This window comes from Haemaphysalis longicornis, unplaced genomic scaffold, assembly GCF_048455015.1.
Source record: "Haemaphysalis longicornis isolate Haplotype H1 unplaced genomic scaffold, Haemaphysalis longicornis Haplotype H1 scaffold_7, whole genome shotgun sequence".
NCBI classification, from domain to species: Eukaryota; Metazoa; Arthropoda; class Arachnida; order Ixodida; family Ixodidae; genus Haemaphysalis; species Haemaphysalis longicornis.
This window is the reverse complement of record NW_027526422.1, coordinates 36,646,868-36,662,563: the sequence shown is the minus strand read 5'-3', so window position 1 is coordinate 36,662,563 and position 15,696 is coordinate 36,646,868. Positions and strand designations below refer to the sequence as shown.

General features: G+C 52.2%; 1 protein-coding gene across 3 annotated transcripts in view; it reads left to right on the top strand.

Annotated features, from left to right (window-relative positions):
* The first annotated feature begins 1,629 nt into the window (after positions 1 to 1,629).
* Positions 1,630 to 15,696, top strand: part of LOC144145236 (transducin beta-like protein 2) — a 209,591-nt gene continuing 195,524 nt past the window's right edge. Inside the window, exons 1-3 of one of the 3 annotated variants that reach the window (XM_077676776.1) lie at positions 1,630 to 1,894; positions 4,712 to 4,906; positions 6,001 to 7,734. In XM_077676776.1, coding sequence (XP_077532902.1) covers positions 1,756 to 1,894; positions 4,712 to 4,906; positions 6,001 to 7,082 — 1,416 coding nt within the window. In that variant the 5' untranslated portion in view covers positions 1,630 to 1,755 and the 3' untranslated portion in view covers positions 7,083 to 7,734. Of the gene's footprint in view, positions 1,895 to 2,846; positions 3,176 to 4,711; positions 4,907 to 6,000; positions 7,735 to 15,696 lie in introns of those variants that run through there. The other 2 variants (XM_077676778.1, XM_077676777.1) reach the window with 2 other exon arrangements.

Below are 15,696 nucleotides of genomic sequence, written 5' to 3'. Positions count from 1 at the left end.
CGCTTCAGTTCGGTGCAGCCAAATTTTGGGAGGAATTCGATGCATCAATGTATTTATGCTTCAGCCGTAACCTTAGTTGTTATTGGGACACGTGTAAGCAAAAAACCCAGCAGGCACGCTTGTACCGAAAGCGTGTTTCCCGAGCGAATATGTGAGATACTTGATTACGCGACGAGAATGATTTTGGGGAAAATTCTGCTGGATTGTCTTCCCTTAGCTGCAGGCTTTGTCAATCCTGCATCCAGGCAGGTTCTTGCATCACTTCTGGATGTGATGTTACGCCGGTTGAAGTTTGCATCAGGCCTGTAAGAGATGACCAAGTCAGTGACATTATAGCATTCTTGAGATGGCCTCTACCTGTGCCACTCTGAGATGTCTCGGGGGGGAAAACATGGCCACGTCTGTTACGGATGCACAGGCAGGAACACATTGATTACATCATCATTTGTATCAGCGGGTGCTGCTGGCTTTGCAGTGACATTAAGCTGAACTGTAATGTCTTAGCCAATCTCCAGTGAGATGTACTGCCAAAGTATTATGCTTCTTAGAGACAAAGTCACGTATTTACATTCAGTCGCACTCGAAGCTGCTGCTATAATTTAAGATGGAAAGAGAACAACTCTTAAGTATAGATATCTTAATTTCCAAACAGCACATTTTAGTTTGTTTGCTAATCCTGCATCAGCAATGTGATCATAATGGTGCATGATGCAGTCACAGAAACGTCTTGATTCTGTAACAACGTCGATACAAAAATTGTAGAGCATGAAGGACATGACTAGAAAGAGATCCTTGCGAGGAATGCCCAAGGATGGCTTTGCTGATGTGCTGCAGCATAAGGCCAACAATTTCATAACTCCAAGTGCAAAACAAACTCCCTTAGTCACTGTTGCACATTGTTTTGCATTAAATTGCAATTTTCCGCCCTACCGATCAACAAGAAATGTACATACTGCAATATACACAATTAGTTTTGCTGCACACAGTTTCTGAATACGACTGCATTGCACATTATTTTCCAACTGTGTACTCTGAGTAAACTCGAGCAGTCAATGCTTCAAAAGAAAGGGCCAACGAATGAGACTAAATTCCTATCGTTTAACTCTGCAGCACTTGCTGGCGCGCATTTACGTTCAGTTTAAATTGTTGACGCACTATGCCGCAAACGAAACCGAACAGCAATGTCATTACGGTTGCAACCGCAGCAGCGGTGTCCGGTTTGAAAACACCTCCCGATGACTAATTGTAGCAGTACTATAGTTTTACCAATACGTCATGAAAGCGACGTCAAACTCTTCGTACCCTTTCCCTCAGCACAGTCATCAAAGACCATGTTACTGCCCACGAAGCTTACGCTTACGTGGACTTCGAGACGAAGTGGCACTACCGGCGCTGCGGGCATTTAACCATTCACATCAAGCACTGTTTTTCCACAATGTATATTCTTTTGAAAGTTCACTTTGTCATGCGGTATACTAAAGCTGTCGTTTGTCAGCGCTGTGCGTCTGTTTAAATTGATTCGAGGCGCGTCAAACTTCCAATTTTTATTTTCAACAACAACAAAAACAAAAGTATCCGTACGCGGCATAAAAAGCGCACCTTTCTGGCAACTGTGAGTAAAGCGACGCGAGCGCCGTCTGCGCAAGGCCAGCGCACCGGTTGTTGTATCGCGGGTTGTATCTTTTGGCGCGTCGCCGGGGTGTCATCATCCAGTGACTACTATTCTTCGGTGCACGAGCACATGGGAGCAGGATCATGGCTGATGAACTAGTGTTCCTGACTGGCACTTCGCCAATGATAGTTCTCTCGGCCGTCCTGGGCGTCCTAATTCTCCTGGTCATCCTCGTGGCCGGTCAGAAGAAGGACGATGTCAAGAAGGACCTTTCGGATACGAGTGAGTAACGCATCATGTGCGCTCGCTTCCCGCTTGGCACGCCGCTCAAGCCAAGCAGCGTTCGAAAACGCCTCAGTGCACGCCGCCAACTCGGGGGCGCAGTGAATCTCTTACCGACGCAACGTTTACATTTCCATTAGCTGGCGTGCTTGTATCGCTTTCGTGAGAATTCCATTGAGGAATTTCTCACTTTGCTTTCTTGCCGGCTCCTGGCCCAACCTCATGCGTGCACAAAGGCTATTTCATCAATCCGTCATTCGTAGAAGAGCTATGGTTATTATTAGGATTTTGAATTAACTCGTTACAAAGATAAAAAACAAGGTTAAAAATTATGTTCAGATGCGAGGCTTACGCGGCCAGGTACTGCTTCGGATACTAGTTTCACGAGTGGCTGGCGCGAAAAAAAAAAAATTTAACTGGGACAAAAGGGAAAAAAAGAATGCTAGGGTTGGTTTTACCTTTCTTTGCCTTTTGTCTTCAGTCTTGTAGCTGTTTTGCTCTTTAGAGATGATTCGTGTTTGTAGTGGAGCGCGTTTGCCACGCACTTTATAGTACAGGTCTTTAGCCCGCCTTTTTTTTTTTGTGTCTGTGTGGGGTCCCTCCTCGCTTCCGACCGAGGTGCCTAATAATCGTTGATGCAACACGCAGTTTTATGGCGACCACGCGAGTGTGCCCAGCGCTAAAACAGCCGCCACGCTTCGCGCGAGTGTTTCTCGATAGCACGCTTTTTGCACTCCGCTAGGCGTCATCGATTCGGCCGGTTAGATCCCCTTCGAGCCATCTTTTTTTTCGTTTCCCGTGGTACCGTTGACCGAGCAGTGGAGCCCAGGAAGAAGAGAAAAAAAAAAAAAAATCTAGCGCTGCGAAATGCTCGGAAGCGTCAATGAACCGTGACGAAGAGGTTGACTGCAGTGCATTGTCGCCAGGCGGTTAGTTCTCCACGGCTGCCTCAAGCGGAGGCGGCTTCATCAAGGAGGAAAAAAAGATGACGGGATTTCCGTGCAGTGACCGCGCGGCGTTGGCGGCCCCCCCTTTCCGCCGGTATTACCCACTCCTTGCCGAATGCGTCACCAGGGTGAAACAACCGTCGGGATTTATTAAGAAACTTGAGCGGTGTCCTTCGCCGCCGCGCTGCCTCCTCCCGCATCTCACACTTGGGCAAGGAGGTCCGCTTTCTCGGTCGTCTGCTGGATACCCGCCGCTGCCGCAGCAGCAGACTTCGCGCGCACCGCTACGACGCCGGCCGCGCTGGATCGCCTGCGCGCAGCAGTTCTGGACAAGGCAAGGCAAAAGTGCTTGATTACGGGCCGTGTCGTGGGCAGTCTCTACCTAACACTCGCTGGCTGGTTTCTTTTTTCGGGTGGGGAAAGGTTGGGCGATTGCAGCAACTCGATTTGACCTAACCCGGTTTCATTGTACGTGCGGGGAAGGCCGTGTATTGAGGTCAGTGTCAGTCCGGCCGCACTGCGGAGCTTGTTGTCTGGTTCACGTGGAGATGGGCCGACAGAAAAAAAAAAGAATGAGTGGCCACCCTAATTTTCCGTCGCCTTCTCTCCCTTGGGCATCCTAGAGGGTCCCCCACGTCTTGCTTTTTCCTTCTGCTGACCTCAAGGCCGACTTTCGAGCTCGATGTTTGGGCACGCACTTGGGACAGCAGCATTTTGGCAAACTTTTCGGCACTGCGTCACGGCTAAATAGATTCTCCGTCGTACCATGCGTCTACTGTCGTTCCCTCTTGCAGCGTACGATGGGATTGCGTCCGTACTTCGTTGTTGTGCCTGTCGTAGACTCGATGGTCAGATGTCAAAGGAGTGACGCGAGGTTTGTTGCGCGTTGTTTGTACCCAGCTGGGAGGTATTGCCATAAAAAAAGAATAGCCTTGTCACGCAACGATTTGCGCCTGCTCCTACTGGGATCGCGTTTGTTGGGGAAGCTACGTTAGAACCGCAGCTCAGGCTAAGGGCACGTCTGCGAACGTCCAAGGACTCGACTTCTGTTGGGACCCCCCCTGGATTACCCGCTTTCGTAGGATACCTTATCAGTGGCATCACGGTGTAGTAACCGTGTTTTCTCGGTGGTAGTGTTTACCAGCTGCTTAGGCAAATTGCGTCGGGGCTTGTTAAAGGGGGCACGAACTGTCTTTCCTCGACGAGAGCCGATAGTGTAACAATTGCTTGAGTCCACCTGCCCCTTGATAATGGGCATTCAAAAACTGCACAGCTAGCCTTTCTGCAAAGCCACAATGGCTTGGAGGCTTGTTTTACCATTGTACTGTTATCGCAGCGAGTTGTTTATCCCCTTCTAGAAGAACAGACGTGTTCTTTATCGCCGCTGCGCGGGCCGTCCAAGGAAAAATTCTTTTTTGATCTTAATTCATCGACCCCACTGCAGACGGAAAAGTCGTCATGTATGTCTTTTAAATCTAGATGCGTTGCAGTTGTTTTTGCAACGATCGTTGTCAAAGTCTTAATCTTATTATAGCACTTTATTTAAAGTTCGATTGGTAATGCGAGAGTAGGACTGAGATTCTTCCCAAAAGCTCTGCTAGTGCGTGATACCATTGTTTTGTTCGGTTTTAGTTCTTGGAGTACAATGAACTATGCAGCGAGTGGGGTGAACGTTTCGAGTACTTTGGAGTTTTTAGCTAATAAGGGTTTTTACGAGCTTACTCGGCTTTCGTTTTTTAGCATCAGCGCCTGGGCACGCCGCGCTTATGTTCTCTCTCTCCGGCGCGCTTCTGGCCCCTCTGCCGGTTAGTGTCGGGTCGACGGGGGCGAATTCTAAAGAGAGCCCTTGCTGCTTCCGCGTGCCGTGCAGGCCAGGAAAAGTCAACGGTGCAGAAGGAAGTGCGACCCTCGGCGCCCAAGAAGAAGAAAGTTCAGGAGAAGAAGCGGGACTTGAAGAGCCAGTACCTGCACCCGTGGCTGATGACGACCCTGAAAGGACACAGCGGCACCATCCTGGACCTGGACTTCAACAGCAACGGAAAGTACCTCGCCACGTCGGCTGATGGTAAGCCCCAGACCCCTTCTCTCTCCTCGCCCCCACCTCCCCTTTTAATCCCTGTGGTGTTTATTCCTGATACTGGTATCAGAAAACGCCGATAGGCGCCAGCGGGTCGAAGGTAATGGAGAAGCGAGAAAGTTGTTTCAGGGCTTCCTGTCCAATCTTGCGACGTCAAGGATAGCCGCGTCGCCCTGCTTAGAATAGACAGGACTCCTTGCTAGAAACATTTCAGTTGTGTTCTGCAGATCCGGTATCACTGTATTGAGTAGGTATGGCACAATCAACCACCTGTTTCCAAGGTGCAGGTAGCTGACGCAGAATTCTAGTCGAGCCTTGTATCGGTACTTCTGTCACCTTTTTTTTTTTGTTGTTGTTTCCGGCTACCTTGTGTTGATCAGTCCTCTTCCCGCCGGTAGCGTCTTTTTTAGCAGAGATTAGTTAGCTAAGCTTTCACTGATGATGTCTCAGGTCGTTGCTAAAATCTTGATGCCTTTTAGTGAAAGTTTCAGGGAATGCGCCCATCTTTTGCCACCTATTAATCTGTACAAATGGCGTTTCTTCTTTTTAAAAAAAAAATTCGCTTAAGTTTGAATCGACTGTCGGCTTCATCTAATTCATGTGGGAGAATCGCCGCCTGGAAGGCATCCTATTGATCGGGCATAAAAGCGGGCCTTTGTGGAAGCGTCCCCCCCCCCCCCCCCCCCCCCTTACATCTGGCATTTGTGCAAGCGATGGAAGTTGGGACAAGCAAACCTATCTTACGAGGGGGGAAAAAAAAGAAAGTTTCCGGGCCTGCTGTCCTATTTCTTTGGGCAAGCGCAGTGTCGTGGTGGCAAAAGTTCCGCGTTTTCTCCACATCCCCTCCTCCACTTCTCTGACTGTGCGCGGTCCGAGTTGACATCATTGCGTGCATGTCCGCGTGTTTCGGTGGCTGGCAGCCAGGTTGTGGTCCGAAGGTATGTGCAAGTAGTGAGTGTCCTCTGGCTGTGGTGGCCCCCCTGGTGCTTGAGCGCTTTTGTCCCGCTAGGCGGTGCGAAGAGGAGGGGCGAGTGTGACGACCTCCCCGTTTTGTTGTCCCCCCCTCCTCTTCCCCCCCGGAGGTCGCTCTCCGCAGCAGCAGCAGCGTCGGGCCGGCAACAACCAGCAGCAGCAGGGCCACTGGCAGAAGGCGGCCGTCGTGAGCGCGGCGGCCAAGCCCCCTCCTCGCGGAGGCTCCAGCCCCCTGGAAGGCACCTGGCGACTGCCCGTGTGCGCCGACGACCTGTACCACCAGCTGCTGCGCTACCGGCTCACGCCCCAGGAACTGTACCGCTGCGGCTACCCGCGGCCCTGCCCCGAAGAGCCCGGCCGCGCCGTGTGGCTGATGCAGGGCGACGCGGCAGCCGACTCGAGCCGCAAGACGTGCTGCCGCTGCGGCTCCGCCTTCGTCATCACGCCCGGCGGCGAGTACTACGCCAACGACGCCTGCCTCTTCCACACGGGCCGCCGGAACGCCACCGAGTTCAGCTGCTGCGGCGCGTCGGCTGACGAGCCCGGATGCGAGCGCTCCGAGTACCACGTGTGCGCCCAGGGAGCGCGCGGCGAGTCCCGCGACGCGCCGGCGCGCGGCTTCGTGCGCACGCGCCCGCGGCACGGTGTGGCCGGCGGCGTGTACGCGCTCGACTGCGAGATGTGCTTCACCATCCGCGGCCTCGAGGTGACCAAGGTGAGCGTGGTGGGCTCCAACGGCGCCACGGTGTACGACTCGTACGTGCGTCCGGGCAGCCCCGTGCTCGACTACAACACGGCCTTCAGCGGCGTCACGGCCGAGCACCTGCGCAACGTGCGCACCACGCTGCAGGACGTGCAGGCCGTGCTGCTGCGCCTCTTCACCGCCTCCACGGTGCTCGTGGGCCACGGCCTGGAGAACGACCTGCGCGGACTCAAGCTGCTGCACGACACCGTGGTGGACACGGCCGTGGTCTTTCCGCACCACCGGGGCCTGCCCTTCCGCCGGTCGCTGCGCTCGCTGGTGGGCGCCTACCTGAACCGAGACGTGCAGGACGGCCCCAGGGGCCACGACAGCATAGAAGACGCGCGCGCCTGCATGGAGCTCGTGCTGTGGAAGGCGGCGCGAGACCAGAAGCTGCGGGAGCGACGCAGCCGGGGCGCCGGCGGACGACTCCTGCAGCCCTCGCTCTGAGACGACCATTGCTACGCGGGGGACGCCTTCCGGTGTGCGCGCGAATGTGGAGTGTGTGTGAGAGGGGTGCGGACCCTCGCCTGTTGCGTGCGCGCCGGGATAAAGTATTTGTGTTAACTTCACTGCCAACTGCCGCTCCCGAGCGAACGGACCCCGTTGACCACGTGGCTCTCGGCGCCCCCCGCTCGTCGTCGTCTCTCGTGCTGTTTGTGGACTCGCCGCGGGGCTGGACTCTAGGGGCGGCGCCACCAAACCATGGTTGTGACGTCTCTTTGTACATTTTCTTTTATAATTCGTGGGACTGTCTCATCAAAGTCGTTTTTGAGGACGCTTTTTGACCCTCCGGTTGTGGCCCGTTCATAGTTTCTTTCGACCGCGCTGCAAGACCGTGCCGTGGAAGAGGCCTCGGATACCGGCTGGGCAGGAAGCAGAACCGAAAGCGCGCATCGACCATCGTGTACAGTGTTTTATTTATTGTCACGTGCCCATCGTCATGCTGTCATTCCACATGTGCGGCTGGGTCTCGTGCAGCTTGCCGATCTTAATATTTATTTATATGTGACCGTTTTTTTTTTTTTTGTACCTCATCTCTTTTCTACTGCCATTAAAGAACGTTTTTTCGCGGAGGCGAACGTACCTTTTCCGCAAAGAAGCCTCCCTCTCTTGTCTCTCCTTCCTTGGCCACCATCGCGGGCGCTTGCACATACCTTCCGACCCTGGCTGCTTGCCCGCACCGAAGCCGGCTGTGGGGAAGCGGTACTTGTCTGTAAAGATCTTGTGCTGTGGTGACGACCTCTGAACGGAGATCGGGGGATTTGGCGTGCGCTTGGCTGGTGCGAGTGTGCTGCGAGCGTTGTTCTGTTCAAACAGTGGACCTCCTCTTCTATCCAGCAAGTCCGTGGGCTGCAGGCGGACAGAAAACCCGTAGGAATATGTGTAAATGACGAAACACGTGTGCGGGGAACGACGCGTTTTCGCGCGTCTTTTTCTCCTCAAAAACTGGTCCCGCAGCCTTCATTTACCCCCACAGGACCGCTTTCCCGAGAGGGAAAACGCGTCCGCAAAAGCGTCGTTCCTCGCACACGTGTTTCGCTAAAAAGTCCGCCGAATTGGCGGTGCCGGACAGGAAACGCTCCGAGACACTGGCAATCCAGGAGTCCCATCGTCGCTTCCGGGTATTCTACATGAAATCGACTTCGAAATTTGGCCTACGCTTCGGTATCGCACCTAGCCCAGAACCACTCCTTGGCGTGAGTATTTAGAGTATCGTCTTGAATTGCGTTGGGTGTACTACGACAAAGGGACGGGGACGAAGCGCTTCGTCCCCGCCAATTTGTCGTATACCGAGCGCAACTCAAAGATGCATGACCAACCAGCCCCATTCCACGTTCATTTAGCGTATCGCATGCCTTGGACCGGTGTACAGCTGTTGCAGACTTCGTGGCGTCACAAGTCGCGGAGGAACCTGCGTGCTCTAGACAAAATAGTTCTTCCAGGAGTAGTGTGCTCCCGACAGATTTGTAAAGCCGTGGACATGGGTTCGCTAGAAGCGCATTCCGAGGTAATTCTGGCTTTTACAAGACGTCGACGAGGTAGAAACCTGGTTCGGAGCGCTTCCGCCGCATCCATGGAAGCGCGGTCTGCGAGTATTGAATAGTGATGACTTGTGCCTACGGCTTTATTTCGTCGCAAAAGGGACATGTTTTATATGATCGAACGGTTTGATGTTCGCGTCCGCGTCCTAATGAGGAGACACGACGCTGCTCTGGAGATTTTCCGTGGAGAAAGGTCCCGGAGGAATGTGGAATACTGCACTGCGTCTCCGCTCTGCTGTTTGATTGATCCTCGCTAGCACTAAATTGAAACGGGGGCGCTTGGCACAAACGCAGCGCTAGATAAGGAAGTGAAATCAATGGTTTGGCGCAAGCTCGTGGGGTCGTGATAGGTGGTGATATAAACGGTACAGAGATAATAGGACGTCTTAGCGGTACGTTATTAGGGGGCTGCATTTCTCATCCTGTAAACGCCGGGTCCCATTGATTAACAGTCCCAGGTTCCGCGTGCTGCCCGGGAAGCTCCTGTGGTTATTTTGTTCTTCGCGCGCATACCTGCCGAGCTTCCCGAGCGTGGACCAACTGGGACTGACGATCGAGGAGCTCCAACCCAATCTGCTGTCTGTAGCGCCAGTTCAAACTTCCCTCATGGTACGTGTCTTCGCGGCAATTTCGACTAAAATTGTCCGGAAGAAGTGAAAGCTGTCCGTCACCCACTGCTGCAAAACAAACCTTCGTTGCTCCAAGGTTGATCATCGCGGAATGAATTTTAATGTCAAGGTGTTTTTACCTATTACAGTTTTGAAATGGGATGTTAGGGCCCCGAAGAGTAACCACTTGGGCTAAATTTGGTTGGAGAGGTCATCAGCGTTGCGCCGAGACTAACCTCGTAAGGCGGATGATTGCAGGATTGCTTCACAGGCAAGCATTTCAGCAACATTCCGTGGTAATCATGGTGCAGCGTGCGCCAGCAGCTGATTGCCGTCTGCCGAAAACCTACACCGTGGTACGCGGGAAACTTCCTCGACGGCCCGTGGTGGTGCGTTTGCGCCATGTGGCTGGTTACCGCGTGTTCTTTCCTCGTGACCGTCGCGCGGGAAAGCGCCAACTTCGCGGGCACACAGTGTGGCGTCACTGGCCGGGCATTGTCGTGGCCCCTGGCGTTTTCCTCGCCAAAAGTCTTCTCCCGTGACGTCAGAGTTCTGTGGGCGCACCCTAGCTGGCGCGCTGCCCGAGAAGAGCTCGTGGCCTTGCGTGGCGTCACGAGGGGCAAACGTCAAGGGCGACCGACCGGCCGGGCGCGCTGCGCAACGTCGTTGACACAGCGATCACAGCTGATACCTCTTCCGAGATAGTTCGTACTTTATTTGTACTTGGACGCTCGAACAAGAGCGAAACATGTGGCACGAGCAAGGACGTGCAACGAGCGTTTTTTTTTTTTTGTTTTTTTTTCCTCCCTTTCAGGGGGATTTAATAGGAGGCAAGGCCAAGGTTAACTTGATTGTGAGCACAAGTAGAAACCTGCGGAGGAAGAAGTCGCAAGAAAAAAAGAGGTAATTAGTAGGCAACCGACCAGGAGAGGAGATTAGTAGAGAATTAAGCATTCTTCCCAGAGGATCATCTCTGCACAGACCACCTGTACGTATGTTTGCCTTGGAGGTCCTAGGTCCCTTTGATGAATACCTCATATCGCCCACGTATACTATGGAGAGCTCAGGTCACGCGTTAGGGACAGAGATTTCTGGAGGATTCGCCTACGAATGCTTCTGCTTTAAAAGCACGCAAGGTTCGTCCGTGCTGCCATGGCTTCCACAGCCGTTCACACTGCAGGGCCTTTCGTCATGTTATTGCAGAGAGAAGCTAAGAAACATGAGAAATGTCGGGATCATTGAGCGTCGTTTCCACCGAAGACTTATCGGACGTAGTTGCATGTCGTCTACCGCCGCTTTATTCGTCTCAGATTTCCAATGTTGGCTCGATAATTCCGCCTTGTGGGGACGCGCAACGCTTCACAAGTACACGCCATGCGTGCACGTGCATTCAGGACAAACTTCAGCGACAGGTTTCCTGGGGCGATATTCACGTGTTTGTCCGTTGTGAAAACGTTCGTTTTGCGTCTGTTTTATTGTGACGTACTTCCAGTTGTAGGTGGGCTTTGGATTGACTTTTGCGCAACTGTTCTTGTAAACACATTTTAAACTATCTTTTATGTGTTTATTGTTTCGTCAACGATCCAACAACAAGGCGACGAACAATCGTCTGCTCCGAGAAGTCACCGCTCATAGCTCCGCCGTGCTTGCATGGCGTCACATCCGGGTGATCGCTTTTAGCTAATCAGGGCTTGCTCAAAACGGACACTTTTGAAACGGACACAAAGCGGACAAAACACGAGAATACCACCCCTGGTCTCTTCGTTCTCTAATTGCCACGTTCACGCCGTTTCGGAGCATCGGCTCTATGAGGCACGGTGGTAACCTGCAGACATGCGAGGGAACGCTTCGACTTACAGCAAATATGGATATTAGAGTTGTTTCCAAAGGCCACATCGGTAGGTAGGCTCTATACTCTCTTCCTCTACTTCCTTCGTATTATTGCCCAGGACAACTCCTACGCCGCGCCTTTCTCTGCTCCTGGCATCTGGCTTGGCTGCGTAGCCAAGTTTTGAGCTACTCCTCATAACATGTCGCCGGTACTGTTACACGCGGGCTCGTTCACTGCAGAGGTTGGGATTTGTGACCCGAATACCTGCTCTACCACTTGACTTTGTGTGCTTCATTTGTTGGCTGCGAGAAAGGTTAAAAAAAAAACAATGCGGGATGGGGGATTAAGAGGCGGGGGCAAAACTATCAAGGCTTAAAAAGGCCGTAACTGCGATCATTTTGTAAGCCCAATCATACGAGAATGGGGGACGTGGAGATCAGGGCAGAAGTTTGGGCCTGAGAAAAGTTGGCCTGTGACTGCGGGGTCGCGCTGTGCTGCACTGGCGGCCACTGCCGAGGAAAAAGTAGCTACTTGTCTGATCGATTGCAGGACCCTCTAGCAGATTTCTCGTTATTGTCCTATTCGAGGCAGCGGGCTTTGTTGCGCAAGCACGGAGGCGGTCATCAGTGAACGCGACTCGTGCTTCCGTCGAGTGTGCTTCGAGCGGAACAGCTGAAGGAAACTCTACGCCGCTGCGCGCACCGGCCTCTGGATGATGGTGGCGCGACCACTCGAGCACGACACGGGAGGACAATCTAAAGAAAAAAAAAAAAAAAAAAGGAATGAAGGCTGCGAGGAGTGTACTGCCAAGGAAAGCCAAAGAGCGGAGGCGATTTGTGTCCTACCTCCTTGGGGGCATTGAAGCCGATGTCATTACGTGTTAAAGACTCTGCAGTATAACGTCGTACCGAAATGGTTTTCCCGGGCACATCACGAACGAGGCAGTAACTGCTTTCTTGCATTAGTGACGAAGGTTAAGTTTTGTTCTCTAGTGAAAGGCTGTTTTAAGTGCTTGTTTATCTACTCACTCTTTATTTACTAACGAGCGGCAGTTAGCATCACTCGTGCAATGCTTCGTTCATATTCGTGCTATCTCCATGCCAGGCTCGTACGATAATCTTTGCATCATTTTTCACACCTCCCGTTAGTTTTACATTGCATCCTTCTGTCGGCATGGCCTGTCAGCTCGTTAACCTCCGCCAATGGAGTGTTGCTAAAAGCGACGACAGTTAGTGGAAAGGGGATACGCGCATGCGCAAGCGGCAACTGCGCGGTGGGTAGACGAGACAATTTACAGTTACAGTCGTTGTCGCCGAGGCTTAGTCGTGACCTTGCAAAGCTTGCAATCGCGACGAACGGAGGAGAGGCGTGAGGTCGTTGCCCGGATGTTTCCCCGAGGGCGTTCATTGTACACAGACGGTGTGTGAAGAGCAGGCACTGAGAAGTCGCGCTTTGCAAGCGAATAACGGACAATTTGAGTGAGTCACACTGCATTTATTGTGTGCAGCTCATGTCGGCGTGTCGTTCCCCATGTTTGATTTTCTCTCTCTCTCTATTTTGAAATGTGTTATGGTTTGTAGACTCGGAACTTAGGGCACTGAAGGGGCCGGAATTTCAGACATTGCACCGCCTGGTGACGCAGATTAAAACGAGGCCAGGGTCCGACGTGATGCCGTAGAGTTGGACCTATATATATATATATATATATATATATATATATATATATATATATATATATATATATATATATATATATATATATATATATATATATATATATATATATATATATATATATATATATATATACGTAAAGACAGATAGACACGAGAAAAACATTAACAAAATGAAAGTTTACTGACTTTTCAGGAAGAGGGCTTCCTTTCTTCAGAGTACCATATACGTTTATATATGCACTCACACACACACACACCCGGTGTACGTTGAAGCGGACTCACGTGTGTCGTAAAGCAGAGGTCGCTCACTCGCTGTCGTGCGTGAGCTGGCAGACCGCTGCCGGTCGGAACGCGTCGGCCCCGAACGGACGTGCCAGCGGCAGAGACGATGCGTCAGCCATCCGCAATGCCCGCGCGTGGCGTGCACGAGGGGCGATAATGGGCGCGTGTACCTGCCGGCGAGCCCGCAACGAAACAAGGAGAAACAATTCGACTTCCGGCCGCTTTCGCCAACTTGGACGTCGTGCGGTCCGAGCCCCGCCTCCTATGCAGATAAGGCACGGGAACACCGTTTGCAGTGACGTCATGCTCCCCGGCGGCCCAAGGGCTGAGTTACAGGAACCGTGTCCGCATGATTTTTTTTTTTTTTTCAGAGAACGCGACGTAATCCCGGGTGCCGTAAAAAAAAGCGTGTCCATATTTGTAGGCATACGAACTGCACGAAATCATTTAGCGGTGACTCAGTTAGATCTCCATGCGGAGAGAAATCCGGAAGTTTTTTTAGGCGCCTCGTGTACAGGAAGGTGGTTTGACCTAAGTGGTCATTTACGGGGCAGTCTGTAGTAGTAGTAGTATAAAACTTTAATGAGCCTTATAAAGTAGGAGAGGTTCCCTAGTCCAGGTCCAGGAATCCAAGTGACGACCGGGCGACCGACGCCCTAGATGTCAGTAGTTGCTGGACGTCCAGGTGGTCGCTGGTGATCAGGTTCCCCCACTGCTCATGGAGGGGGAGGGGGGAAGGAAAGGGTGGGAGGTCAGGGTTATGCGTACAGTCTAATAAAATGTGGACGAGTGTGCCAGGCTTAGAGCAAAAAGGGCATTGGGCGGGAAATTGAGTGGGAAGCATGGGGTGTAAGCGAATTGGATGGACGAAGGTATTCGTTTGGATGCGACGAAGAGTCGTTTCTTCTGATTTGGACAGCTTGGAGTGAGGTTGAGGGAATTGTTGCTGTCGAGTCGATAGTACTGTGTAATGTCCTGAAACGTAACCAGTGGTGTGGGCTCCGCTTGTTCTTCTGGGGCCTGGGAGGAGAGTGCGCAGGCTTGATGATGGGCAAAATTATTGCCTGTCAATGTACAGTGGGCGGGTGTCCAGACGAGGGCGACGTTTCTTTGTGGCTGATGTTGTGAGAGGAGGGGGAAAGTTGGTGGGGCCACCCTCCCCGCCAAGAAGCTCCGACAGGCAGCTTGGGAGTCGGATAAGATGGACCGCGCTCTTGGTGCGAATAAGTGCGAGTGCGATCGCCAGTTCCTCAGCAATATGCGTGGATGTCGTGGTAATTGAAGCACAGGTTATAAGGGCCGATTTGGTGGTGACGGTTGCAACCTTGTGCTGCCCGCCTGGATACGAGCTAGCGTCTGTATACGCGACGTCCAGACGGTTCCCATAGATGTTTTCATGGGCTTGACTCCGTGCTTGTCTTCTGCCCGGGTGGAGATCAGGGTACATGTTCTTCGGTATTGGGCGAACCCGTACAGCAGATCTCCAAGCCTCGGGGAGGACAAGAAGAGCAGGAGGAGATGCTGGGTGCGCGAGTCGTAGGCGTTTGAGTAACCCAAGGCCCGCAGGTGTTTGAGTGAGCCGGACACGTTGGCTGGCAAGGGGCAGTCTGAAATAAGCGGCGGAATCGTTACCGAGCAGATAGCGACAAGCCTATAGCTTTGTTGTCTCCAGGAGTATGAGGCTGTGTACGGTGGCTGTTCTCTCACAGACCGTGTTGGCCTGTGGGGTCATTTTCTTTTGGTCGACGGGGGTGATTGTAATGAAGAGGAGTGATGCCGCAATGATTGTCCAATCCCTACGCGGGTAGGTGTCATGAACAATCACGCGAAAGTGTTCCCAGAATGTGAATATGTTCTTAATGCGAATGTGTTCCCCGAACTCATTCGCTTTATCGAATGTCATTCGCGTGGAATGCCATTCGGCATTCTCGTGTAGCGCTGAACTAATGGCATTGTCAGCTAACGCCGTTCTCTAAATTTCACTAGATTTTCCGTGTTGCAGAAGTATTATTAGACAAGAAGAAACGTGGTCAGATGTCCGCCACCCTGCTTTGGTTCACCGTGATACACCCGAAACACTCCAGCTGACCGTCCATAGTTACCCCAACGCTTGGTTTTAGATGCTTGGTTCATGGCCGTCTTGGACCTCCCTTCCCCCTCGTGTATCGCCACCACCCGGAAAACGCCGGCCTTTCGCCGTTCCCTGAAATGTTCCGAGGCCAACGACTAGCAGTATCGGTCAGTCGGTCCTGTTTGCATTGTTTACAGCGCTAGCGCGCGATTACTGCGCCCTTGGCGGCCCGAAGCCACCAGAGAGATTGAGAGAATCTTATGTTGACTGCAAATTTCAGCTTGAACGAAAAACAAGGACGCTATTAGAAAGGAAACGCGGACACTGTTCTGACTGTCAACTGAATTTACTAACGACAAAGCTCACATGAAACATCGCACAACGTTTTTTTTTTTTTTTTCGTTCACGCAGAGATTTGCAGTCAATATTAACCAAGTCGCCCAAACCCAAGCAATTCTGCAGCATCTATTGTTGTCCTGTAACAACGGTGTTTTCGTGCAACGTTCTTGCTCCTAGCAGGAACCTTGCTTTGGGACTCTACGGAAACCCGA